The sequence below is a fragment of the Schistocerca piceifrons genome, chromosome 1, assembly GCF_021461385.2.
Source record: "Schistocerca piceifrons isolate TAMUIC-IGC-003096 chromosome 1, iqSchPice1.1, whole genome shotgun sequence".
Classification (NCBI taxonomy): Eukaryota; Metazoa; Arthropoda; class Insecta; order Orthoptera; family Acrididae; genus Schistocerca; species Schistocerca piceifrons.
In genome coordinates, this window is record NC_060138.1 from 805,162,761 (window position 1) to 805,185,531 (window position 22,771).

The 22,771-nt window shown below is 39.3% G+C and overlaps 1 protein-coding gene across 2 annotated transcripts in view; it reads left to right on the forward strand.

Moving 5' to 3' along the window:
* LOC124713911 (circadian locomoter output cycles protein kaput-like) overlaps positions 1-22,771 on the forward strand; it is a 123,348-nt gene that overhangs the window by 95,001 nt on the left and 5,576 nt on the right. For both annotated transcript variants that reach the window (XM_047242981.1, XM_047242983.1), the window contains exons 14-16: positions 2,198-2,485; positions 12,124-12,324; positions 17,317-17,484. In XM_047242981.1, the coding sequence (XP_047098937.1) occupies positions 2,198-2,485; positions 12,124-12,324; positions 17,317-17,484 (657 nt within the window). The remainder of the gene's footprint in view (positions 1-2,197; positions 2,486-12,123; positions 12,325-17,316; positions 17,485-22,771) is intronic.

Below are 22,771 nucleotides of genomic sequence, written 5' to 3' on the forward strand. Positions count from 1 at the left end.
CAGCGATTTGTTGTGACAGCTCTCCAATGTGTGACATGATGATCACATTACCAATCATTTTAATTGTAAATATTGTTCCAGCTACTGCTCCACAGGCTCATTCTGAATGTTTTATTTTGAATTCATTAACTATTCTGTTTTCTTTGTAAAACCTGTGCCGTGAGTTGTCTGTTGGGGAAACCATTTAAAAGATGATCTTCTTTCCTTTTGATTGCAGTCCATAGATGGGTTGGTAGGATATCTTGGCTGGCCGGTGTGGCCGTGCGGTTCTAGGTGCTTCCGTCTGGAACCACGTGACCGCTACGGTCGCAGGTTCGAATCCTGCCTCGGGCATGGTTGTGTGTGATGTCTTTAGGTTAGTTAGGTTTAAGTAGTTCTAAGTTCTAGGAGACTGATGACCACAGATGTTAAGTCCCATAGTGCTCAGAGCCATTTGAACCATTTAGGATATCTTGTCCTACATTTCTCCCTGTCTCCTACAGGTCTCTTCAGTTCATAATTCATTGTTAATTTTATACCTTTTGTTGTCTGCTTCATACACTGAAGCCTCAACCTTCTTCGTACATACTGTATTGGCATTTTTTCTTCTGCAGTTTTCACTTTAAAAGGACAGTGTCTATCTATGTGTCCAGTGGAGTTACTTACCTTTCTCCAAAGCTGGTTCACCAGAGAAATAAAATGTCAATGGTATATTAAATCTATCTGTAGTAAAATGCTTAATCTCTTCAATGTTTGGTCAGCTTCATCTTTTGCAGAGGCCTGTAAAGTCCTGTCACTCTTTCTGATTTTATTGGTGTAATTTCACTATAGCAAACCATTGATTCACGTATCTTTATTTTTACCCTCCTCTATGAATGAGGACGTATTACGCAGTACTTCATTTTTTGCTACAAAATGTATTGAGTCACAAACTATCACACACCCCTGTCTAAAATTAACAGTTGTTACTTGTTGGTTGCTTCTTTGGAGTGCTGTTATCCTACTACTATGCTTCTTCTTCCCTCCTCTCGCTCTCCGTCAACCCCCCTGTGCGGTGTAATCACATATGCTTTAACTACATAAGACAGTGGCAAAATATTCACTTCTTCCTTCAGAACATCCTGTTCTGCTGAGCAGACACCATTTGTATTCTTTAAAGTCATTAATTAATTAATTCATAATTTTCTGTCTTGTTTTAATATTTTAATCTGTTGCATGAAATTTACACTAATAATAGATCATCAGGTTCAGCATATGCTCAACACTGATGAATGTGTCTCATGTGTTCCATAAAAGCCACAAACAGTTTTGACAAACAGTGACCAGTATTGTCTTACAATGCCCATGGCAGCTTGTATAGCATGTATGTAAATTATGAATACAGATGTGTGTTTGTGGTGTTAACCTTACCAGACCCTGTCTATGAACTTCATGCACAGATGATGCAATTATGTGCAGTAGCCGGCCGCGGTGGCGGAGCGGTTCTAGGTGCTTCAGTTCAGAACTGCGCGACTGCTACAGTCGCAGGTTCGAATCCTGCCTCAGGCATGGATGTGTGTGATGTCCTTAGGTTAGTTAGGTTTCAGTAGTTCTAAGTTCTACGGACTGATGAGCTCAGATGTTAAGTCCCATAGTGCTCAGAGCCATGTGTGCAGTACACCCAGTGTAGGGTAATTCGATGAAACATATGAATAGCTGCAACTATGCTATGTAAGCTCAAAACAGAGAAAGAAAATACAAGACTTTTGTATGTGACTGCAACTGCCAATTGAAACCAGAAAACTATGGACAAGGACTTATGAGATATAGATAACATACTACAAACATTCTTTTTTCAAAAACCCTTCCTGCTTTTTGTATTACTGGTCACATCCATTTTCCTTTTCGTAGCAGTAAAGTGTCTGAATATATATAAGATGGTAAAAATCACTTCAATCTTGCAGAACTAGGAAGATAAATTTACGTATGTAACAGAGTACAATGTTGATTATTCCAATGATGTATCAACAAAGAAGAAAAACTTTTTAATGTGAAAAGAAGTCTAAAAATTTGGAATATTATAAGAGAGACACAATATATTTATAAAATGTGAAATTGCTTGCTTCTACCTGAAGGGCTATATGTGCCTGCAGTAAATATTACAGAAAGATAATGACAGTCAGTAGTTCCATAAAAATGTGCCATTTCAAAAATAAGAAGAATGATGATTTTATTGCAGCGACGGTCGAAGTCAGTCAGCAGCAAATTACAGATGCCTGTAACTCCACCAGCTCAACAGCAGCGGCAACAACAGCAGCAGCAGCAGCAACAACAACAACAACAACAACAGCAACAACAACAAGAACAGTCATCATCTAATGCGATACCAACCTCAACGTCCCAAGTTTCACTACCAGTGGCAGCTCCATTCTTAGAAGCCCAGCAGCAGTATGTTACAGCCATACCTGTCCAGCCAGTATTGGCTACAGGTTTCCCAGCTGTTGTTACTACATTGCCTGCAACTGAGGTAAGCAAACAATTCAGCAGCTCAAAACCCATGAAGGCATTGATACAGGATTAAAGGAAGACATTTAAGCAGTTCAAAGGTGTGCTGCTAGAGTTGTTACTGGTACGTTTGATCAACATGTGAGTATTACAGAGATGCTTCATGAACTCAATGGGAATCATTGGAGGGATGACAGTGTTCTTTTTGCGAAACATTATTGATAAAACTTATAGAACTGGCATTTCTGGGTGACTGCAGACTGATTCTACTGCTGCCAGCTTATGTTTTGCGTATGATCCATGAAGACTAGATAAGAAGAATTATGGCTTGTATGCAGGTATTTAGACAGACATTTTTCCCTCGCTTCCTTTGTGAGTAGAACAGGAAAGCGATGACAAATACTGGTACAGAGAACCCTACTCCATTTTTACTTGTTTTTGTTGCTGTCTTCAGTCTGAACACTGGTTTGATTCAGCTCTCCATGCTACTTTACCCTGAGCTAGCCTCTTCATCTCTGAGTAACCACTGCAACCTACATTTTCTGGATGTGCTTACCGTATTCATCTATTGGTCTCACTCTACAATTTTTATACTCGTAAGCTTTTTTGTGTTTTCTACACTCTGGATGCAAATTTCAGTACACAGAAGAATAACAGCAAGGGTAATAGTGTTGATCTTACAATGTTTTCAGTTCGAATTTAATAAAGTATCTTGAGACTGAGAAGCTTATTCCATGAATCAGCATGGTTTTAGTAAGCATTGCTCATGTGAAACTCAGTTTTCCCTTTTATCCCACAATATACAGTGAATTATGGGTGAAGGCCAATAGGCAGATGCCATATTTCTAGATTTCCAGAAGGCATTTGACACAGTGCCACATCGCAGGCTGTTAATGAAGGTACAAGCGTATGGATTAAGTTCACAAATGCACGAGTGATTCTACGACTTCTTAAGTAATAGAACCCAGTATTTGTCCTTGATGAAGAGTGTTCATCATAGACTAGGGTATCATCAGGAATGCCCCAGGGAAGTGTGATAGGACTCCCCCCCCCCCCCCCCTCCACACACCCATGAACATGGTCACTGTCTCCAGGTGCTGGGGCCTGACTGTCACTGTGTCTGACATAAGTGACAATTTGATGGGATGGGTGGGGTTGGGGATAAGGAGACAACTTGGGATGGGGAGGGGGAGGGATAGCAGCATAGGACTGGGGGAAGACGCTGTGCTGCCTTTAAGATAGGTATGTGATGGGGGACACGACAGAGCTGTTACGGGCAGTGTGGGGAGGCTGTGCGGGGTTGGGGGAGATGGTAGGGCTTTCCATACGTAATTTCTAAGTGAATTGTCTCGGAAGCATGTTTATGGTGCTATACCAAGTCGAGAGCTCTAATGAGTTGTCTCCTGTATTTTGCCTGAACTGACAGAGCAAATAATCATTCCACAATCAATTAAGTCATTTCAGTCACCAATGACTGTGAGGTTATTTCACTCTTCCATTGATGCATATTTGTGAGTGCTATAGAGTCTCCCACCCATGAATAAGCTAGACACCTTGCTGCAATCTGATGTTGGCAAAACTGATAGTCATATTAAAAATTCATATCATTTCACTGACGGGTTAAAAGAAAGGGGCCAAGGTGATATCCTGGTTAGTTTTTATGTGTCATCGTTTACCATGATTCCAGTGAATGAAGCTATCCCATGTGTAGCTGATTTTTTCCTGCAGATATTGTGGAGTTTTTAGACACTGCATCACCACAGCCTATTTTCAATACAGCAATGATTTTTGTGAACAGATTGTTGGGGTGCCTAGGGCAGTCCTCTTAGCACAGCTGTTGCCAATTTGTTTATGGAAAACTCTTGATACTTTCGTAGCATAGTCTCGAGGTGCAGAGAAATTGGATGCCTTCCTGGTACACCTTGACAGTATCAACCCAAAAATACAATTTACTGTGGAGTCGGAGAATAACGCCCAACTGAATTTCATGGATGTGTCTGTTATCAAGTGAGAGGATGGGACATTGGGCCATAGAGTATATAGAAAAGCCATGCATACTCTCCGTTACCTGCATAAAGATTCTAACCACCACACCAGACAGGAAAGAGTGATGATTAAAACACTGGTAGATGGGGCGCACAAAATTTTAGAACCGACTTAACTTAAAAGATGAGCTGAAACATCTACGGTTAGCATTCAAGAAGAGGGGTCATTCTAACAAGGAGACAGATAGAGTACTTTGCCCTAGGGAGAGAAACAGGACCAATGAGGAACAATGGCCACCCAAAGGGAAAGTTTTCCTTCCGTTCATTAGTACGATTACGGATCGCATTGGGAAGACATTGAGCAAGTGCAGTGTGGAAGCTATCTTCTGACCAAAAGAATGTTTAAGATTGGCGAAAAATACACAACATCCTTTGGCCACACCGGGTGTATATGAAATTCTTTATAGTTGTGGACTGGTTTATATTGGTACCACAAAGAGAAGTGTTAACACCCATCCCGTTGAACACAAGAAGAATTGCCTCCTAGAACATATGGATAAATCTGCTGTAGCAGAACATCTTTCCCAAAAGTATGTTCATGAAATAAAATTCACTGACAAGAGTGTCATATCGAAAGCATTGCATTATCATGTGTGTATGTATAGAGAGGCTATTGAGATCTATAAATACCATAATAATTTTAACAGAAAAGAGGAAGATGTTAAATTAGACAAAATTTTAATATCAACATTACAACGTCAGAATGGTGATAGATTACTTCCAATCGAGAATGTTGGCAATACCGGTGATAATCTCATGGCCGATGTCACATGACAAACTGTGGTGCCTTCTGCACTGCCTGTTTAATGAGTGCTCCCTGGAGTTCTGGTTGCAATTGGCCATTTTACCTCTGAAGATGTCTCCCGCAGTCAGAGAGGAAACATTAGGAGAAAGTTTTACACATCGATAATGGCTTAATAGCCCGAAAGTTTAAAGTGATGTTAGCATCAGTCGTGAAAGCTTATATTGTATGAACAGTTCAGTAAGTTTCTCACCTGTAAAACCCACTGCCCTAGTTTATTCATGGGAAGCTGATGTATACACTTTCATTAAAACTTTAAGAGCATGGTATTCCAAGAATGAATGATTAGTACAGTTCACAATTAGCACAATTTCTAATTCTGTTCATAATGTGAGAAGCTGTCATTTGATATAAACATAGCTTTGCCACCTGTCTATAAATTTAAAGTTGACTTATACATTTGGATAAATACTTTTCAAGACACTGCACAATGTACACTAGCAGATATTTCTTGCTATTCTTTTTGTTTGTCTTATTTCGATAAATAGGCTGCAGAAACAGTAATTATCCATGTGCTCCACATCTCTTCTAATTTCTCTTGTTTTTTTTCCTTACCTGTAGTAAAATATGCCATGGAAACATCTGTACTAAACACAGATGCTTTAAATTTATGAGATTATACTTATTGATAAATTTACCCATGACATTTATTGTGCAAAATTACCTTTATGTTACTAATTCCCATTGAAGTTATGTGAACATCTTCAATAACTCTCATATTGACTAAACCTGGTGGATAGAATGCTGGCAACATTCCACTTTGGAATTCCCTCATTCAAATACTTCATGTTGACTTGATAAGAAATCCAAACCACCTGTTAGTACTCTAGAGATTACTCAAGATTCTCGTTTGTGCAACTTTTGTAGACTTTTGTCAGCAGCTTCCATTGGGTCTAACTATAATCGACTTTTTGTGTATTCAAAATCAGAGTCCAGGGACATATAATGTACATTATAGCCAACTATTACTGAGTTGTTATTGTTGTCTGTTTACCTACATAATTAGAATTTTTTAATGTTTAAGTCAATCTTCCATTAATTGCATCACATTGAAATTAAATTTAGGTTTTTTTGCATTTCCCATTGTAGTGTAACTGTTGGCTGTACGTATATGCCCCCGCTAGCTGTGACTGTGTCGAATATGGCTGAAAAGTGGGTGTCAAAAATAGTCTGTTCTAAGTAATGTCGTCTACACCAGTTTTGCAGTTCAAACACTTTATTTGCATTTGGATGTTGAATGAACTACTATATACGGTCTGTTCGAGTCTTGTTTATTTAAATTATACACAGACAAACAGTTAGCCAGTTGCTGTACTCGGCTGATGTCCTATAATGTGATTGTTCAAGTGCAGTAACTTAGCACTGAAGTGACCCTGAAGTTCACATGTGGCAAACAAATAATTAACACAGTCACTGATTAAAGTTCTCAAATTGCTGTCCTTGAAGAAATATCAATACAAAAATGATGTAATCAGCAAGTAACTGTTGGAAGTAGCACTGTTCATATTCTGATCTAGTTTTCACCATAAGCATTACCAAAGTATGGCACAGTCCTTCATCACTCCCTAATTATTCATTTACAACAGTCACTAAATTATTAAATAAACTTCAGGGCATGAAATCTAGATAATAAATGATGGTACTTCTATATGACGTGATTTCTGTTGACTCCTCTGCTTTGCAGTGCATTGTCCCGTATTTGTGGACACAGATTGCTTGTTTCACAATCTTCTGCAGATTGACTAAACTGGCTTCCTAAATGTTTGCTTACATAGATTTACGATAATTTGACATAGCTTTAACTATTGTTGTTTGCTGTATTTTCATAAATTAAAATTCAATATTTATATTCTGAGTAACTGAATATCAAAAGATTTGTTTGAATGAGGACTTCTAGATACAAGAATAATTTCTGTTGAATTACATTGGCTAGTTTGCATAAATTGGGATTCTGATTCAGTAAGAATGTTTCTAACTAAACAGCTCAATTACTCTGAAACTAAGTGAATGCCAAGGTTGCTAGTATGTTTTCATCATTAGCTGTTTAAATGCTATAATTATTTATATTCCTTTTTATTAACTCTGTCAGGAAGTTAGTAATTTGCTATCTGTGTACTTGTAAACAGTGACAACAAAATCTGAAATTTCTGATGTTTTGTAATTACTGCAGTTTTGAGGTAAACTAATCACACTAGTAGATTCAAAATAACCCAAAGACTGTAACAAATGATAAAGTTAAGATGGATAAGCCCTGACTCAAAATTTGAGATTATTATGCACTGTGCACATGCCATATAAATGATGATATCAGAGAGATCACAGAATTTGGAAACAATTAATACTAATTTTTGGGGAAGCTAATGGAAGAAATCCACCCCCTTTGTTACAGCATCTGCATAGTTCAGAAAAGCTGGTGCTGGAGGGAAAGACCCAGATGGCCTAGGTCGTGAAGCAGCCATTGACCTCAAGCTTGTTGTGCTCAGTTACTTGTTGTGCCATTGAGTGGTCAACTTTGTTCTTGGACGCAGTTTGGCACTGGTCATTAATTCTGGTGGATAGGACTGGAATAGGAGTCCTGGGTGAATGGATTGGGCAGGTCTTACTTTGGTCTTCCACAGGGGTATGTTCGCTGTGGCAAGGTGTTCGGAGTGGCAGTGGCGTAGGTGCACACTAGGATGTTGTGAAGTTTGCATAGGCAATGGAATACCACTTTAGGAGGGGTGAGAGTTGTAAACGTGGATGAAGCCTGGAGATACTGACAGGTTTCAGATAGATTATATAATGGTAAGACAGAGATTTAGGAACCAGGTTTTAAATTGTAAGACATTTCCAGGGGCAGATGTGGACTCTGACCACAATCTATTGGTTATGAACTGTAGATTAAAACTGAAGAAACTACAAAAAGGTGGTAATTTAAGGAGATGGGACCTGGATAAACTGACTAAAGCAGAGGTTGTACAGAGTTTCAGGGAGAGCATAAGGGAGCAATTGACAAGGAGGGGGGAAAGAAATACAGTAGAAGGAGAATGGGTAGCTTTGAGGGATGAAGTAGTGAAGGCAGCAGAGGATCAAATAGGTAAAAAGACGAGGGCTAGTAGAAATCCTTGGGTAACAGAAGAAATATTGAATTTAATTGACGAAAGGAGAAAATACAAAAATGCAGTAAATGAAGCAGGCAAAAGGGAATACAAACATCTCAAAAATGAGATCAACAGAAAGTGCAAAATGGCTAAGCAGAGATGGCTAGAGGACAAATGTAAGGATGTAGAGGCTTATCTCACTAGGGGTAAGATATATATTGCCTACAGGAAAATTAAAGAGACCTTTGGAGAAAAGAGAACCACTTGTATGAATGTCAAGAGCTCAGATGGAAACCCAGTTCTAAGCAAAGAAGGGAAAGCAGAAAGGTGGAAGGAGTATATAGAGGGTCTATACAAGGGCAATGTACTTGAGGATAATATTATGGAAATGGAAGAGGATGTAGATGAAGATGAAATGGGAGATATGATACTGCGTGAAGAGTTTGACAGAGCACTGAAAGACCTGAATCGAAACAAGGCCCTGGGAATAGACAACATTCCATTAGAACTAATGACAGCCTTGGGAGAGCCAGTCCTGACAAAACTCTACCATCTGGTGAGCAAGATGTATGAGACAGGCGAAATACCCTCAGACTTCAAGAAGAATATAATAATTCCAATCCCAAAGAAAGCAGGTGTTGACAGATGTGAAAATTACCGAACTATCAGTTTAATAAGTCACGGCTGCAAAATACTAACGCGAATTCTTTACAGACGAATGGAAAAACTAGTGGAAGCCGACCTCAGGGAAGATCAGTTTGGATTCCGTAGAAATGTTGGAACACGTGAGCCAATACTGACCTTACGACTTATCTTAGAAGCTAGATCAAGGAAAGGCAAACTTACGTTTCTGGCATTTGTAAACTTAGAGAAAGCTTTTGACAATGTTGACTGGAATACTCTCTTTCAAATTCTGAGGGTGGCAGGGGTAAAATACAGGGAGCGAAAAGCTATTTACAATTTGTACCGAAACCAGATGGCAGTTATAAGAGTCGAGGAACATGAAAGGGAAGCAGTGGTTGGGAAGGGAGTAAGACAGGGTTGTAGCCTCTCCCCGATGTTATTCAATCTCTATATTGAGCAAGCAGTAAAGGAAACAAAAGAAAAATTCGGAGTAGGTATTAAAATCCATGGAGAACAAATAAAAACTTTGAGGTTCGCTGATGACATTGTAATTCTGTCAGAGACAGCAAAGGACTTGGAAGAGCAGTCGAACGGAATGGGCAGTGTCTTGAAAGGAGGGTATAAGATGAACATCAACAAAAGCAAAACAAGGATAATGGAATGTAGTCGAATTAAGTCGGGTGATGCTGAGGGAATTAGATTAGGAAATGAGACACTTAAAGTAGTAAAGGAGTTTTGCTATTTGGGGAGCAAAATAACTGATGATGGTCGAAGTAGAGAGGATATAAAATGTAGACTGGCAATGGCAAGGAAAGCATTATTGCCGAAGAAGAGAAATTTGTTAATATCGAGTATAGATTTAAGTGTCAGGAAGTCGTTTCTGAAAGTATTTGTATGGAGTGTACCCATGTATGGAAGCGAAACACGGACGATAAATAGTTTGGACAAGAAGAGAATAGAAGCTTTCAAAATGTGGTGCAACAGAAGAATGCTTAAGATTAGATGGGTAGATCACATAACTAATGAGGAAGTACTGAATAGGATTGGGGAGAAGAGAAGTTTGTGGCACAACTTGACCAGAAGAAGGGATCGGTTGGTAGGTCATGTTCTGAGGCATCAAGGGATCACCAATTTGGTACTGGAGGGCAGCGTGGAGGGTAAAAATCGTAGAGGGAGACCAAGAGATGAATACACTAAGCAGATTCAGAAGGATGTAGGTTGCAGTAGGTACTGGGAGATGAAGAAGCTTGCGCAGGATAGAGTAGCATGGAGGGCTTCATCAAACCAGTCTCAGGACTGATAACAACAACAACAACAACGAGGGGTGAGAAGGAACTTGGGTAGGATGTCCCTCATTTTTGAGCATGGTGATAGATAATCAAAGCCCTGGAGAAGGATATGGCTCAGTTGTTGTGGTCCAGGTTGATATTGGATGATGAAGGGGGTCCTCTTTTGTAACTGATTCTTAGGAGTGCTTGGAGGATTAGGGATGTATGAGGATACGGCGTGGGAAATCTGTAAATCGGTTTTCAGACTAGGTTTTTTGGGTGGGAGTTGGTGCAGTTAATGTCACAGTCCAGAAAAGTCCTCATAAGACCTTCAACACATTGGACAATGAAATTTTCATCACTGCAGATACACTGTCCACAGGGGGCTAGGCTGTATGGGTGCTATTATTTTCGTGTGAAACAGGTGACAGCTGTTGAAATACTGGTGCTGTTGGCAATTAGTGGGTTTAATGTGGACCAGGTGTGGATGGGAGCCATCAGAAGGGTAGAGGTCAATGTCGAGGAAGGTGTCATATTGGATTGAGGAAGACCTGGTGAAACTTGTAGGGGAGGCGGTATTGAGATTGTGGAGGAATCTGTATTGGATGTCTTAGCCCTGAGTCCAAATCATGAAGATATCATCAGCGATCCTGAACCAGACGAGAGGTTTGGGTGTGTGAGGCTTGAAAGATTTTTCTCTAGATGAACCATAAAAAGATTGGCCTAGCAGGATGCCTTTTGGATGCCCATGGCTGTGTCACAAATTTGTTTATATACCTTCCCCTCAAAGGAGTAGTAGTTATGTGTGAAGATATAGTGGGCAAGGTGTATGAGGAATGAGTTAGGAGGTTTGGACTGTGCAGGATGATGGGGGAGGTAGTGTTCATAGTGGGCGAGGCCATGGGCATGAGAGATATTGGTGTGTAGGGAGGTGAGATCACCATTGGCGAGAAGGGTTCCAGTTGGTAAAGGGATGGGGAGGATCCAAGCGATAAAGGGATGGGACTGGCGGAGAGTCAGTGAAGGAAGTGGGTAGTATTTGTTGTGAGAGTGTAGGCTTTAGGCAGTTAGTTGGAGGTTTTGGTCAACAGGAGTGGAAATTCTTTCAGTAGGAGCACAATAACTAATGGTGCATCTTGGATTATTGAGTTTGTGTGTTTTGGAGAAAATATTGAAGATTGGTGTGGAAGGGGAAGGGGGGGGGGGGGGTGCTGTTCGGGTGAGGAGGTAGATGGACTCGAAGGAGAAGTTCTGGGATGAGCCTTAGGAAATTAGTAGGGACTAAATTGTTACCGCAAATCTGTGGCCAAGAACAAAGTTGGCCACTGACTAGCACAACCTTGCAACACATACTTCGCTCCTGTAACCCTCCTGGCCTCTGTTACCATACCCTCCACCTAACAGTTTCTCCTTCCTCTGCCTGTCATTCCCTCCCACTCCATGTATCTGTGCCACTTCGTTATGTGCCACATCTCACTGCCTCTGGTACCTGTGTATCACATGCCGAGCCTGTGATCTGCTGCCCCCCCCCCCCCCCTCCTCTTCATCTACCATCGCCTGCTGACAGAAATGTTTTTTGTCGATGATTCAATGCTTCTGATATTCTGTCAGTGGTCTTCTGTGCTCCTAAATTATTAACAGTCTGCCAAAACTTTACACACTACAGTTCTCTTAAAATTGGTAACTGAATAAATTAGTGTTACCAACACATTTATGTATCTGTGAAATTTTTTCTGCTATAAGCATACTTAAAGTATCAGGAGCATTTATTGTGTTCTGATTAAGATTCATTCTGTAATTTATAACAATCTGTATGTTAGCTATAATGTTCATATTTGCAGCTGGTGCGGCAGCCAATTGCAATGACAACAGCACAGAACACCATTCAGGAGCAGTTGCAGCGCAAGCATGAAGAGCTTCAGCAGTTGATAGTACAACAACAAGAGGAACTTCGTCGTGTCTCAGAGCAGTTGTTTATGGCACGCTATGGTCTTCTTTCGCCTATGTCACTTAATATCAGCAGCACTGCTGCCAGTCACCTTGTAAGTGAAGAATGAACACGAATATTATTTGTGAGACAAAAAATAGTGCCAACTTACCAGTTAAGGAGACAGTAAAAAGAAAAAAGTCTCTCTCTCTCTCTCTCTCTCTCTCTCTCTCTCTCTCTCTCTGCTGATTTGTAGATAGGCATAACAAAACGACTGTCAAACAAAGCTTTCGGCCAAACATGCCTTTATCGGAATTAGACAACACACACACACACACACACACACACACACACACACACACACACACACACACACACGCACGCATGACAACAGTCTCTGGTTCTCAAGGCCGTGGCAGCCGAGACAGTTGGTCGTGTGTGTGTGTGTGTGTGTGTGTGTGTGTGTGTGTCTCATTCTGATGAAGGCCTGTTCAGCCAAAAGCTTTGTTTGACACACTTTTTGTTGTGCCTATCTGCGACTCAGCATATCCGCTGGATGGTGAGTAGCAACTATCCTTCTAAGAATATTGCCTTTGTTGGACATACATTCAAGTAGAAACTATATTTCATAACAGTTCAAATCTGTATGTTTTTTTGTACTGTTGCACTGTGAGTGAATGTTTGGAACTCCACATGCTTATCACATTTTTCCTTATTTGGTAGGATAAACATTGCTTCAAAATGCATGATTTTAATTCTTTTGTGGTTCAGAACTATTTTGTGGGTCTTGTTGGAATATTTAACAGGATCTTCAGTCATTATTATTCAGAGCAATGTGAATTGCTAAAACTTTATCTCATAATCATCCCTATGTATAGTGCTTATCAGGGCTGCCTTTACTTTTTAGTATGTGGAAATTTTGTATTTTTATTTTATTTTATTTATATATATTTTTTTATAGTTCTGGTTTCATTGTACAGTATGTCTTACCTCTGTTCAAAGTTCTCTTTCAACAATATAGTCTTTTACTCAGTCAGTGATACCAGCTTACCTTCCCAGCACAGTGAGGTGCATTGCTATAATTGATATTTTTAGTTGTAAGTTTAAGGAAGGTTGCAGCATACTTTTTCCAAATAACAGATCATGCATCTGTTCCATGATTTGTTCTTGTTTTGTCAATCTTCCCAAATTCTTTTCATACTTTTGCTGTGTTCTCTCTTGGTTCTTCTGACCACTTTTTCTTGTTCTCTTTTCTTTGTGTTTTTGTGTAAAAGCATTTTTATGGTGTTCATGAACTATTGTCAATTGCTTATATTATCTTGTGTAAGTCCCAATTTTTAATATTTTCTTCTGTTTCCATGATCTATTTTGTCTTGTTTTTGCTACCTCAAAAGAATTGCCTTTTGACCCTGATCCTGTTCATCCTGTGGATATGTTCATAGAATTTCATCCTTCTTCTAGTAAAGGTGTCTGTTACGGTTGTTGCCTCTTTGTAGATCTATCTCACTGGCCTCTTTATCCAATTTCCTTCGCAGGAATTTGATCTGAATATTTTCCTAAGAAATCCTTTTCTGTTTTCAGTCTCCAGATAAGGTATTTTTCTCTGTAACTAACACAATAATAAGTGAAAGTAATCTTTATGCAGCTAGGCAAACATAAGAAACTTTACTGTTTCTGCAGAGTTATGAACTTTAATGTTCTTGACTGACGGGAACAACATGCTGCAAATTTAGGTTCCCAGGCAGCAAAGGAACAATTGTATGTTTATTAAGTCTACTAAAGAGAATACAAGGAAACAATTTCTTGGGACGTGGCTTAGTACCACTTGGTTCAGACTGAAGGGCAATCACTGATGTTGTAATGGAATGATTTTACACTGATGAAGCCCGTCAGGCTGTGGTCGGCAGTGAGTAGTAGATTGCTCGAGGATAGATGAAGTCCAGTGGAGAGGTGAATGGAAGATGCTCTCGTTGGCTTGGCAGTTGGACACTATGGTAAGATACTCCTTGTTACAGTCAGCATAACCCTGGAGTGTGAATTATTGGCACTCCTGTGGGCTTGTGATTCGTGGAAGTGAAGTAGTGTAATGGTGACACTGATGTTTGCGACAATGCTTTAGCCTCTGGCGTGGATGCTGATGTCACACAGTACCATTGCGGCTACTGGAGGTTCGATCAAAAAAAACCCGTCATGTTTCATCCACCCCTAAAACTTTGAACATTTCTGGCCCCTACCTAAAATTGATAGAAATTGGATTTAAATTGATTTGCACACAATTGGTTTAAGTACATCATCTAAATGATAGAAAAGTAATGTTGTATTTAATGTTAAGTTAAAATTAAAACACCTTGACCACATAAAAACATTCATTATGATTTTGGCTGGTTTCAGTCTCAATTATTATGGTGTTGACTGGTTTCAGTCTATTTCAGATCATCTTCAGACTGTTCTTCAGTGGTGGCAGGCAGAGGTGGTGAACAGAGCAGGTGCTCCCTGTTTAAAGACAAACATCAACTGCCCTCCACCTCCACCTACTGCTATTGTATAAGAGGCTGAAGATGAAGAGGGTCTGTAAATAAACCAAAACCAGTCACCATCATAATATGTTTTATGAGCTGAAGACTGTTTTAATTTTAACTTTAAAATTTTATGCAGAGATCTCTTTTATTCCAATAATGCTAACAACTCTAGTTAACAAATTATAATTCCTTGCTGAAACTACTTGGGAAATAACTATGTACACTTTGTTCAGAACATCACATAAGAAGTAATGTTTCTTACATTTTTTAACTTTCTGGAAAATAACTAAATGAATACATTCATAACTCCATAGAAAGAGTAAAGTTTCTTATGTTTACCTATCCAAAAAAGAATATTTCTTTCACTTATTATTATGTCAAACAATGGAAAATCCAGGATAGAATGTAACAATATTATGAAAAGGAAAGTTGATACCATATAGTGGAGATACTGAGTCCCAGATTGGCACAACAAAAAGACTGTCAAATATAAAGCATTCGACCAGTAAGGCCTTCGTCAAAAATGGGCGACACACACACATACAAGCACACACACAACTCGCACAACACAACTGCAGTCTCAGGCAACTGAAACCATACTGCGAGCAGCTGCACCAGTGCATGATGGGAGAGGCGACTGGATGGGGCTAAGGAGGAGGCTGGAGTGGGGAGGGGGAGGAATAGTAGGGTAGGGGTGGTGGACAGTGAAGTGCTGTAGGTTAGATGGAGGGGAGGGGAGATCTTGGGGGAGGGGTGGGGAAGCAGAAAAGGAGAGAACTAAAAAGACTGGATGTGATGGTCGATGAGGGCTGGGTAGTGCTGGAATGGGAATAGGGAAGGCGGTGGATGAGTGATGATTGAGGCCAGGAGGGGAGCTTAGGATGTATTGCAGGGAAGGTTCCCACCTGCGCAATTCAGAAAAGCTGGTGTTGGTGGGAAGAATCCATATGGCACAGGCTGTGAAGCTGTCATTAAAATGAAGGATGTCATGTTTGGCAGCGTGCTCAGCAACAGGGTGGTCCACTAGTTTCTTGGCACAGTTTTTCGGTGGTCATTCATGCGGACAGACCGCTTGTTGGTTGTCATGCCCACATAGAATGCAGCACAGTGGATGTAGCTTAGCTTGTAGATTACGTGACTGGTTTCACAGGTTGCCCTGCCTTTGATGGGATAGGTGATGTTTGTGACTGGACTGGAGTAGTTGGTGGTAGGAGGATGTATGGGACAGGTCTTGCATCTAGGTCAATTACAGGGGTATGAGCCATGAGATAAGAGGTTCAGAGGGGTTGTGTAGGGATGGACAAGTATATTGTGTAGGTTCATTGGATGACAGAATACCACTGTGGGAGGGGTGGGAAGGATAGTGGGCGGGACATTCCTCATTTCAGGGCATGGCGAGAGGTAGTCAAAACCATGGCAGAGAATGTAATTCATTTGCTCCAGTCCAAGGTGGTACTGAGTTATAAGCAGAAGGCTCTTCTGAGGCTGGATGGTGGGACTTGGGAGGTGGTGGGAGACAGGAAAGATAAGACACAGGAGATTTGTTTTTGTACAAGGTTAGAAGGAGAATTACGGTCTGTGAAGGCTTCAGTGAGACCCTCGGTATATTTGGAATGGGACCGCATGTCACTTCCCCTTCCCGCCCCAGCCTCTTCCTTACCCCCACCCATTCATCACTCCCATCATGCACTGGTGCTGCTACTAAAAGTGTGGTTTCAGTTGCCTGAAACTGCAGTTGTGTGTGTGTGTGTGTGTGTGTGTGTGTGTGTGTATTTTTGACGAAGGCCTTACTTGCTGAAAGCTTTATTTGTGACATTCTTTTTGTTGTGCTTGTCTGTGACTCGGCATCTCCACTGTATTGTGAGTAGCAACTTTCCTTTTCATAATATTGTTACTTAGTATTACGTAAGTTACAGAGAGTAATACTTTTTCTGAAAGACCTGTAATGCTGTGGCCATGGAAAGTTTTTACATTTATATTTACATACATATACATCTTCTCATGCTCAATATAAATGCAGGAGTAAAGATAATGCAAAGTAACTATCATGTGTATTTTATTGCTACACGAGATATGCAATGCTAAGTTGAAGGGATTCAGCAGCAAACTACTTGTCTTGGGATTAGCCTTTCCTTGTGTGTGCTGAAGAAGAAAAGGAAAATATCATACAATGGAGTTACATATACATCTTCTCATGTTCAATATAAATGCTCAAAATAAATCTCTAACATCATTCTAACACATTCAGCAGGCTTTACTAGTACAGGAGAGAGAAATAAATAAAAAAATAATAATAAAATAAAAAAGAAATAATTTTATCTGCTCTATGTTTTTGCATAGGCTGACATGTTATGTTGTTAAATTTGTCTCGTTTGTCGATGAAAAGATTATTACATATGGCTCATTGAAATGAAGTAAACCTTTTCTTAGAAATCACTGATGTAACAGTGATCAGTGATTTTTCATTGTATAATTGAAATTGAGATGAAGCACTGTCAATATTCATCATATCAATAGAAAGTTTTGCTGTTCTACTAACTGAAATTAAAAATTTGTTCTTACATGAGGCTAATATTCCATTTCTATAGGTTACACTGCCATACAATGCAGCTGTTAGTAGCACAACTTCTGTGGGACGAGAGGGTGAATCATCCACTCCTGTCTCATCAGAGCTTTACCATGCGCCGATCACTGTGGCTACTGTCACAGCCCGCACCCATACACCAACGGCTTCCATCATGATAGATCCTCAGCAGGTGAGCAAGTTTATTACTTCTCCTCCTCCTCCTCCTCCTCCTCCTCCTCCTCTTCCTCCTTCTCCTTCTTAGTGATGAAATATCTCTGGTCTAATTATTGGTGTTGTTGAATGTTATCAATAGAAATGTAGTAGCATCCAATGAAAATTTGGCAATGATTGTATTTCACTTCTGTCCCCAAAGACAAAATGATCTGCCTTGTAATGTTAAAGATGATCTATGCCTCTGAAAATAGTTTGTTATACATTCTGTGCCAGTGCTGCAGTTTATACTGGTTTTGTGTGGTGGAGGTTAGTAGAATAGTTGTAAAAAAGTGCAAGAAACATCAATGATACATAGGAACAGGAAAAAATCAGTGTTATTTTATGACAAAAATATATATTTTTTTTTTCCCTGCACTTATCGGTGTTATTTTCTTGCAGGCTTTTACTAGTATCAGTTATCTATTTTTGTCATATTTAACCATTTTTCAATGCTATATTGAAAATGGAATTACACCTAAGGTAGGGTGGGCCAAACATGAGACGAGTGTAGAGAAAAATTATTTTAACAAAAAATTTTGACACAAATAATTATTTAAAAACAAATACCAAAGGTAAAAATGAAAATAACAGTACATTGCAGATATTTTATTGATGACCTGTTTCGCGCTTCTTCATATCATTCTTGAGCTGTGAAGACCACAGAAGCCGGTCTCTGAGGCTCAAGAATGATCTGAAGATTTGCTAGAAGCATGAAATGTGTTATCAATAAAGTATCTGCAACAGAGACTATTATTTCAATTTTTAACATTTATATACTGTTGCTGCACTTAGTCTGAATGGTATGGAGTGATACATGAATACTGCAAAAAAATTATTTATCAATGATGATGTATCCAGCAGATTAAAAAATATACAGAACTCTCCTTTTTTCAGGTCTGCAGCATGTTTTTGACCCTCAACATTTTTTCTCACTGACTTAAATATTTGTATTAAATATTTGAAATTTCTTATGGAATAGTAATTATGTAACTTAAAAGAAAATCTTTTAATGTAAAGAAAAATCTTTACCTCTGCAGTGCTATTATTAATATATAAAATGTCTTGGCTACATCCCCATGAGATTTTTCTGTGTGAATATCATTAAGAAAACTTGAAGGTTATTTTTACGTATTCCTAAGTAACAAAATATTTATAAACATTTACAAAAGGTTTTTATCTTGGGTTAAAAATGAGACAAAATTTAATGTTCTTAATTTTTTTAACGTTCACGCACATGTTGCTTGGAAACAAAGTTTATAATATGTTTCAGTACAAGTTTTGAGTTTAAAATTCTATTTATTATCAGTAACACAGTCTTTCAACACAAAAACTTCCTTTAATGTATGTAGTCTGTTCTTCTTCTTTTTTGGCACATGTATACAACTGGTAGTAAGGCTCATTTATGTACTGCATTTTCAGCTGTTTTTACCACAATCTGGACAAATAGGGTAAAAACAGACAAAACAGAAATCCATCCTCAAACAAAAGAAGCATAGTTCAACATTACATCAGAGAAGTAAAAACTAGTAAACATTTGAAAAAGTGAGAATATGCAAATTTTTTTTATTAAGAAGAATAAAGAAATGAGCTAAAAAAGATAGGTCTACAGTAGCACTAAGGCACACTCTGTAGACAGTTTTTTTCAAATGACAGCATTGTCATTATTTCAATGTTGTCTTCAGAGAGATTGTGCCGCCTATCTGCCAGTACTTCATTATAGTTTGAAAACAGCCTCTCACTGTCAGCTTTCAATGCTGCAGCTGCAAATTGCTGTCTGTCAACTGCAGTTGCCTGCAAACATTTCACTGTGTCAACATGTCCTGACTGCATTGACATTTGGGTTTGAACAAAATTCGAGAAACACTGATACCCTTACAGAGTGTATGCAGTACTAAGAACAGTCATCCCAGGTACAGATTGCAAGATTCTGGCCATTTTGGAATTAATAGGATTGAGAATTATTGTCTTTGGATCTAAACAAGAACCCAAGGCTTTGAAAACTGGTTTACTTGGATCTGTGGCCATTAGAGTCGACAATCTCATTTGGAGTTGCAGCCCAGTTCACGTCAATCCCTCCTTAATTCCTGCCTGGAACACTTCCCTCTTTATCGTTTTTAAAATCTCACTGGTTTCATTGCCAAATATTCCTTTTCCCACAATACTGAAGAATACTTCAAGATGCTTCAGCTTTGAATAAAGGTCATGTGAAGTTGAATGCTTTGAAGTCTCTAACATCATTATCTGACAGCGAAATATACTCAGTGCCTGCATTCAGCATCTCTCGCATATCATCACTGCAGAAGAATTCAATCATTACCTCAAAATATTCTGCTGCGTAAATGGCTGTGGAGAGCCAAGAGTTCCATCATATTAAAACTGGAAGAGGAAAAATCTTCGGATTTCTGTTTTTCTCTTTAAGAAACTGCAGATATAAATGTTTCCTTTTCCTGGTGTTTAAAAAAAGCACCCTTTAAATAACTGATAGTAGCATTTAACTTACTAAGTTCCTTGGAATAAATGTTAGCAATTAGATTAATTTTATGTGCTCAGCATTGAATGTTCAAATGTGTGTGAATTTCTAAGTGACCAAACTACTGAGGTCATTGGCCCCTAGTCTTACACACTACTTAAACTAACTTATGCTAAGAAGAAGAACAACACCACACACACACACACACACACACACACACACACACACACACACACACACACACGAGAACTCAAACCTGCGGTGGGAGGGGCCGTGCAGTCCGTGACATGGTGCCTTAAACCGCTCGGCCACTCCGCGCAGCCCCAGCATTGGACATGGATTAAATTATCACCTATTATTGTTTTCAAGGAGTTAATGCATTTGTTCATATAACTAGCAGTGTCACTCACTACTGCTTTAACATTATCATACTGTATATTATATGTTTGAGGAGGCTCCAAAATAGCATGAGTACATTGTGTCAAGTTTGCTCCATTGAGAACTTTCACACTTGCCACAAAAAGTTTCTGCTCATTCCAAGCTTCAATAGTTTTCAACAAAATGGCAAAACGTTGTTGTGGATTTGTAACAATCAACTCTTATGCCTAAATTAGTACCATTATTTAAGATTCACTAATTAGATTTTGGTGAAAATTTCAGGGTATGTAGTGATGAGGTTAGGTACGTTCCCTAACAGCTGTACAATACGTTCATTCATTGTAAGTGTGAAGGAGTGGGACACACTGTTCCAATACTTCCAGATGTGGTAATTAGAACTTACAGTTGCAGACTTAACATTTTTTTAAAAACTATTAATGGTTTGCCCATATCGTAAGATACAAAGATGAGAAAATTGAGAAAGTCTCAGCATCAACATAAATTTTATCTCAAATATCCAAGTTGTTTTGTTTTGAAGTTTTGCAAGTATTTAAAAAATATATATTTATTTCTGTTCCAATTGCATGGTCCCCTCTATATTTTTATCAAAGATGAGAGGTACGGACTTCAATTATGAACTGATAGAGTGTACACGTAAATTGAAGATTTACCATAAAAAGTTTTGAGGCAGGCTGTAGCCACAATATAACCACTGCTCACCTTCAATGAACTCATTCGTCCACTGGCGAAAGTCTTCATTCTCCGATTTGTAGAGTGGAATGTTGACCTTCAAAGAGGTTTCCACAGTCCTTTGGGCCAGATATTCACAATAGGTCATCTTCTTTTTTGCAGTTTCAAGGCTGCTGCTAATTGTAGACTGCTGCTTTATTGGCAAACTGGTCTGCATCATCTTGTTGCCCTTATGTTTTTCGGTCTGCTCATGTTTCACTATAGAATCTTTATACTCTCATGAAACTCCGATATTGCAGAATTTACAGAACACTGTTAACTTATCGGGAGCATATAAACCATCGATTTCAGATTCTCGCACCCTTTCGTCAGCAGTTGCTCTAGGCTTCGGCATTTGCACAGAACAAATTTGTTCATCACCGAGTCTAGAATAAGAATACAATGAATGAAAAAAAGCAGATATAAAAATGAGTATCTGAACGCGGGAACTGCAATAGCTTTGAAACGATTGAAAAACGCGCCACAAACAAAGCACGAGTCTAGTGAAGTGACCCCCCACTCTAACACAGACAGCTATGCGCATGTGCGAATTTGGCAGCTTGGCAGTGTCAGAAAAATTTTTCCGGGTACATTCTGGCTGCTTTCTCTCACTGCTTATGCACTAAACAACCACACTCCAAGTAACCAAAAGTGCGAGTAGGCGCTGCTTATACACGATTTCAACTCTGCATGTGCGAGGCAAGCTGTCTGGTAACTGCTTAAATGAACCTTATTTCAACGAAATTTGAAAACAATCATAGCAATGTTAATTAAAATTTTGGTAAGTTAATACATGCAGAAAGATATGCACTCAGCTTTGGTTGGCAGCGAGCATTCACAAAACAGTTGTCCTGCCAATGAATGGTGTCTGTAAACATGACTAATGGCTTAAACACAAGCATGTACAATATTCTACATCTACATATCTAAAAACAAAGATGATGTGACTTACCAAACGAAAGTGCTGGCAGGTCGATAGACACACAAACAAACACAAACATACACACAAAATTCAAGCTTTTGCAACAAACTGTTGCCTCATCAGGAAAGAGGGAAGGAGAGGGAAAGACGAAAGGATGTGGGTTTTAAGGGAGAGGTTAAGGAGTCATTCCAATCCCGGGAGCGGAAAGACTTACTTTAGGGGGAAAAAAGGACGGGTATACACTCGCACACACACACATATCCATCCACACATATACAGACAACAGTTTGTTGCGAAAGCTTGAATTTTGTGTGTATGTTTGTGTGTCTATCGACCTGCCAGCGCTTTCGTTTGGTAAGTCACATCATCTTTGTTTTTAGATATATTTTTCCCACGTGGAATGTTTCCCTCTATTATATAAATTCTACATCTACATTTATACTCCGCAAGCCACCCAACAGTGTGTGGCGGAGGGCACTTTACGTGCCACTGTCATTACCTCCCTTTTCTGTTCCAGTCGTGTATGGTTCGTGGGAAGAACGACTATCGGAAAGCCTCTGTGCGCGCTCGAATCTCTCTAATTTTACATTCGTGATCTCCTCGGGAGGTATAAGTAGGGGGAAGCAATATATTCGATACCTCATCCAGAAACGCACCCTCTCGATACCTGGCGAGCAAGGTACACCGCGATGCAGAGCGCCTCTCTTGCAGAGTCTGCCACTTGAGTTTGCTAAACATCTCCGTAACGCTATCACGGTTACCAAA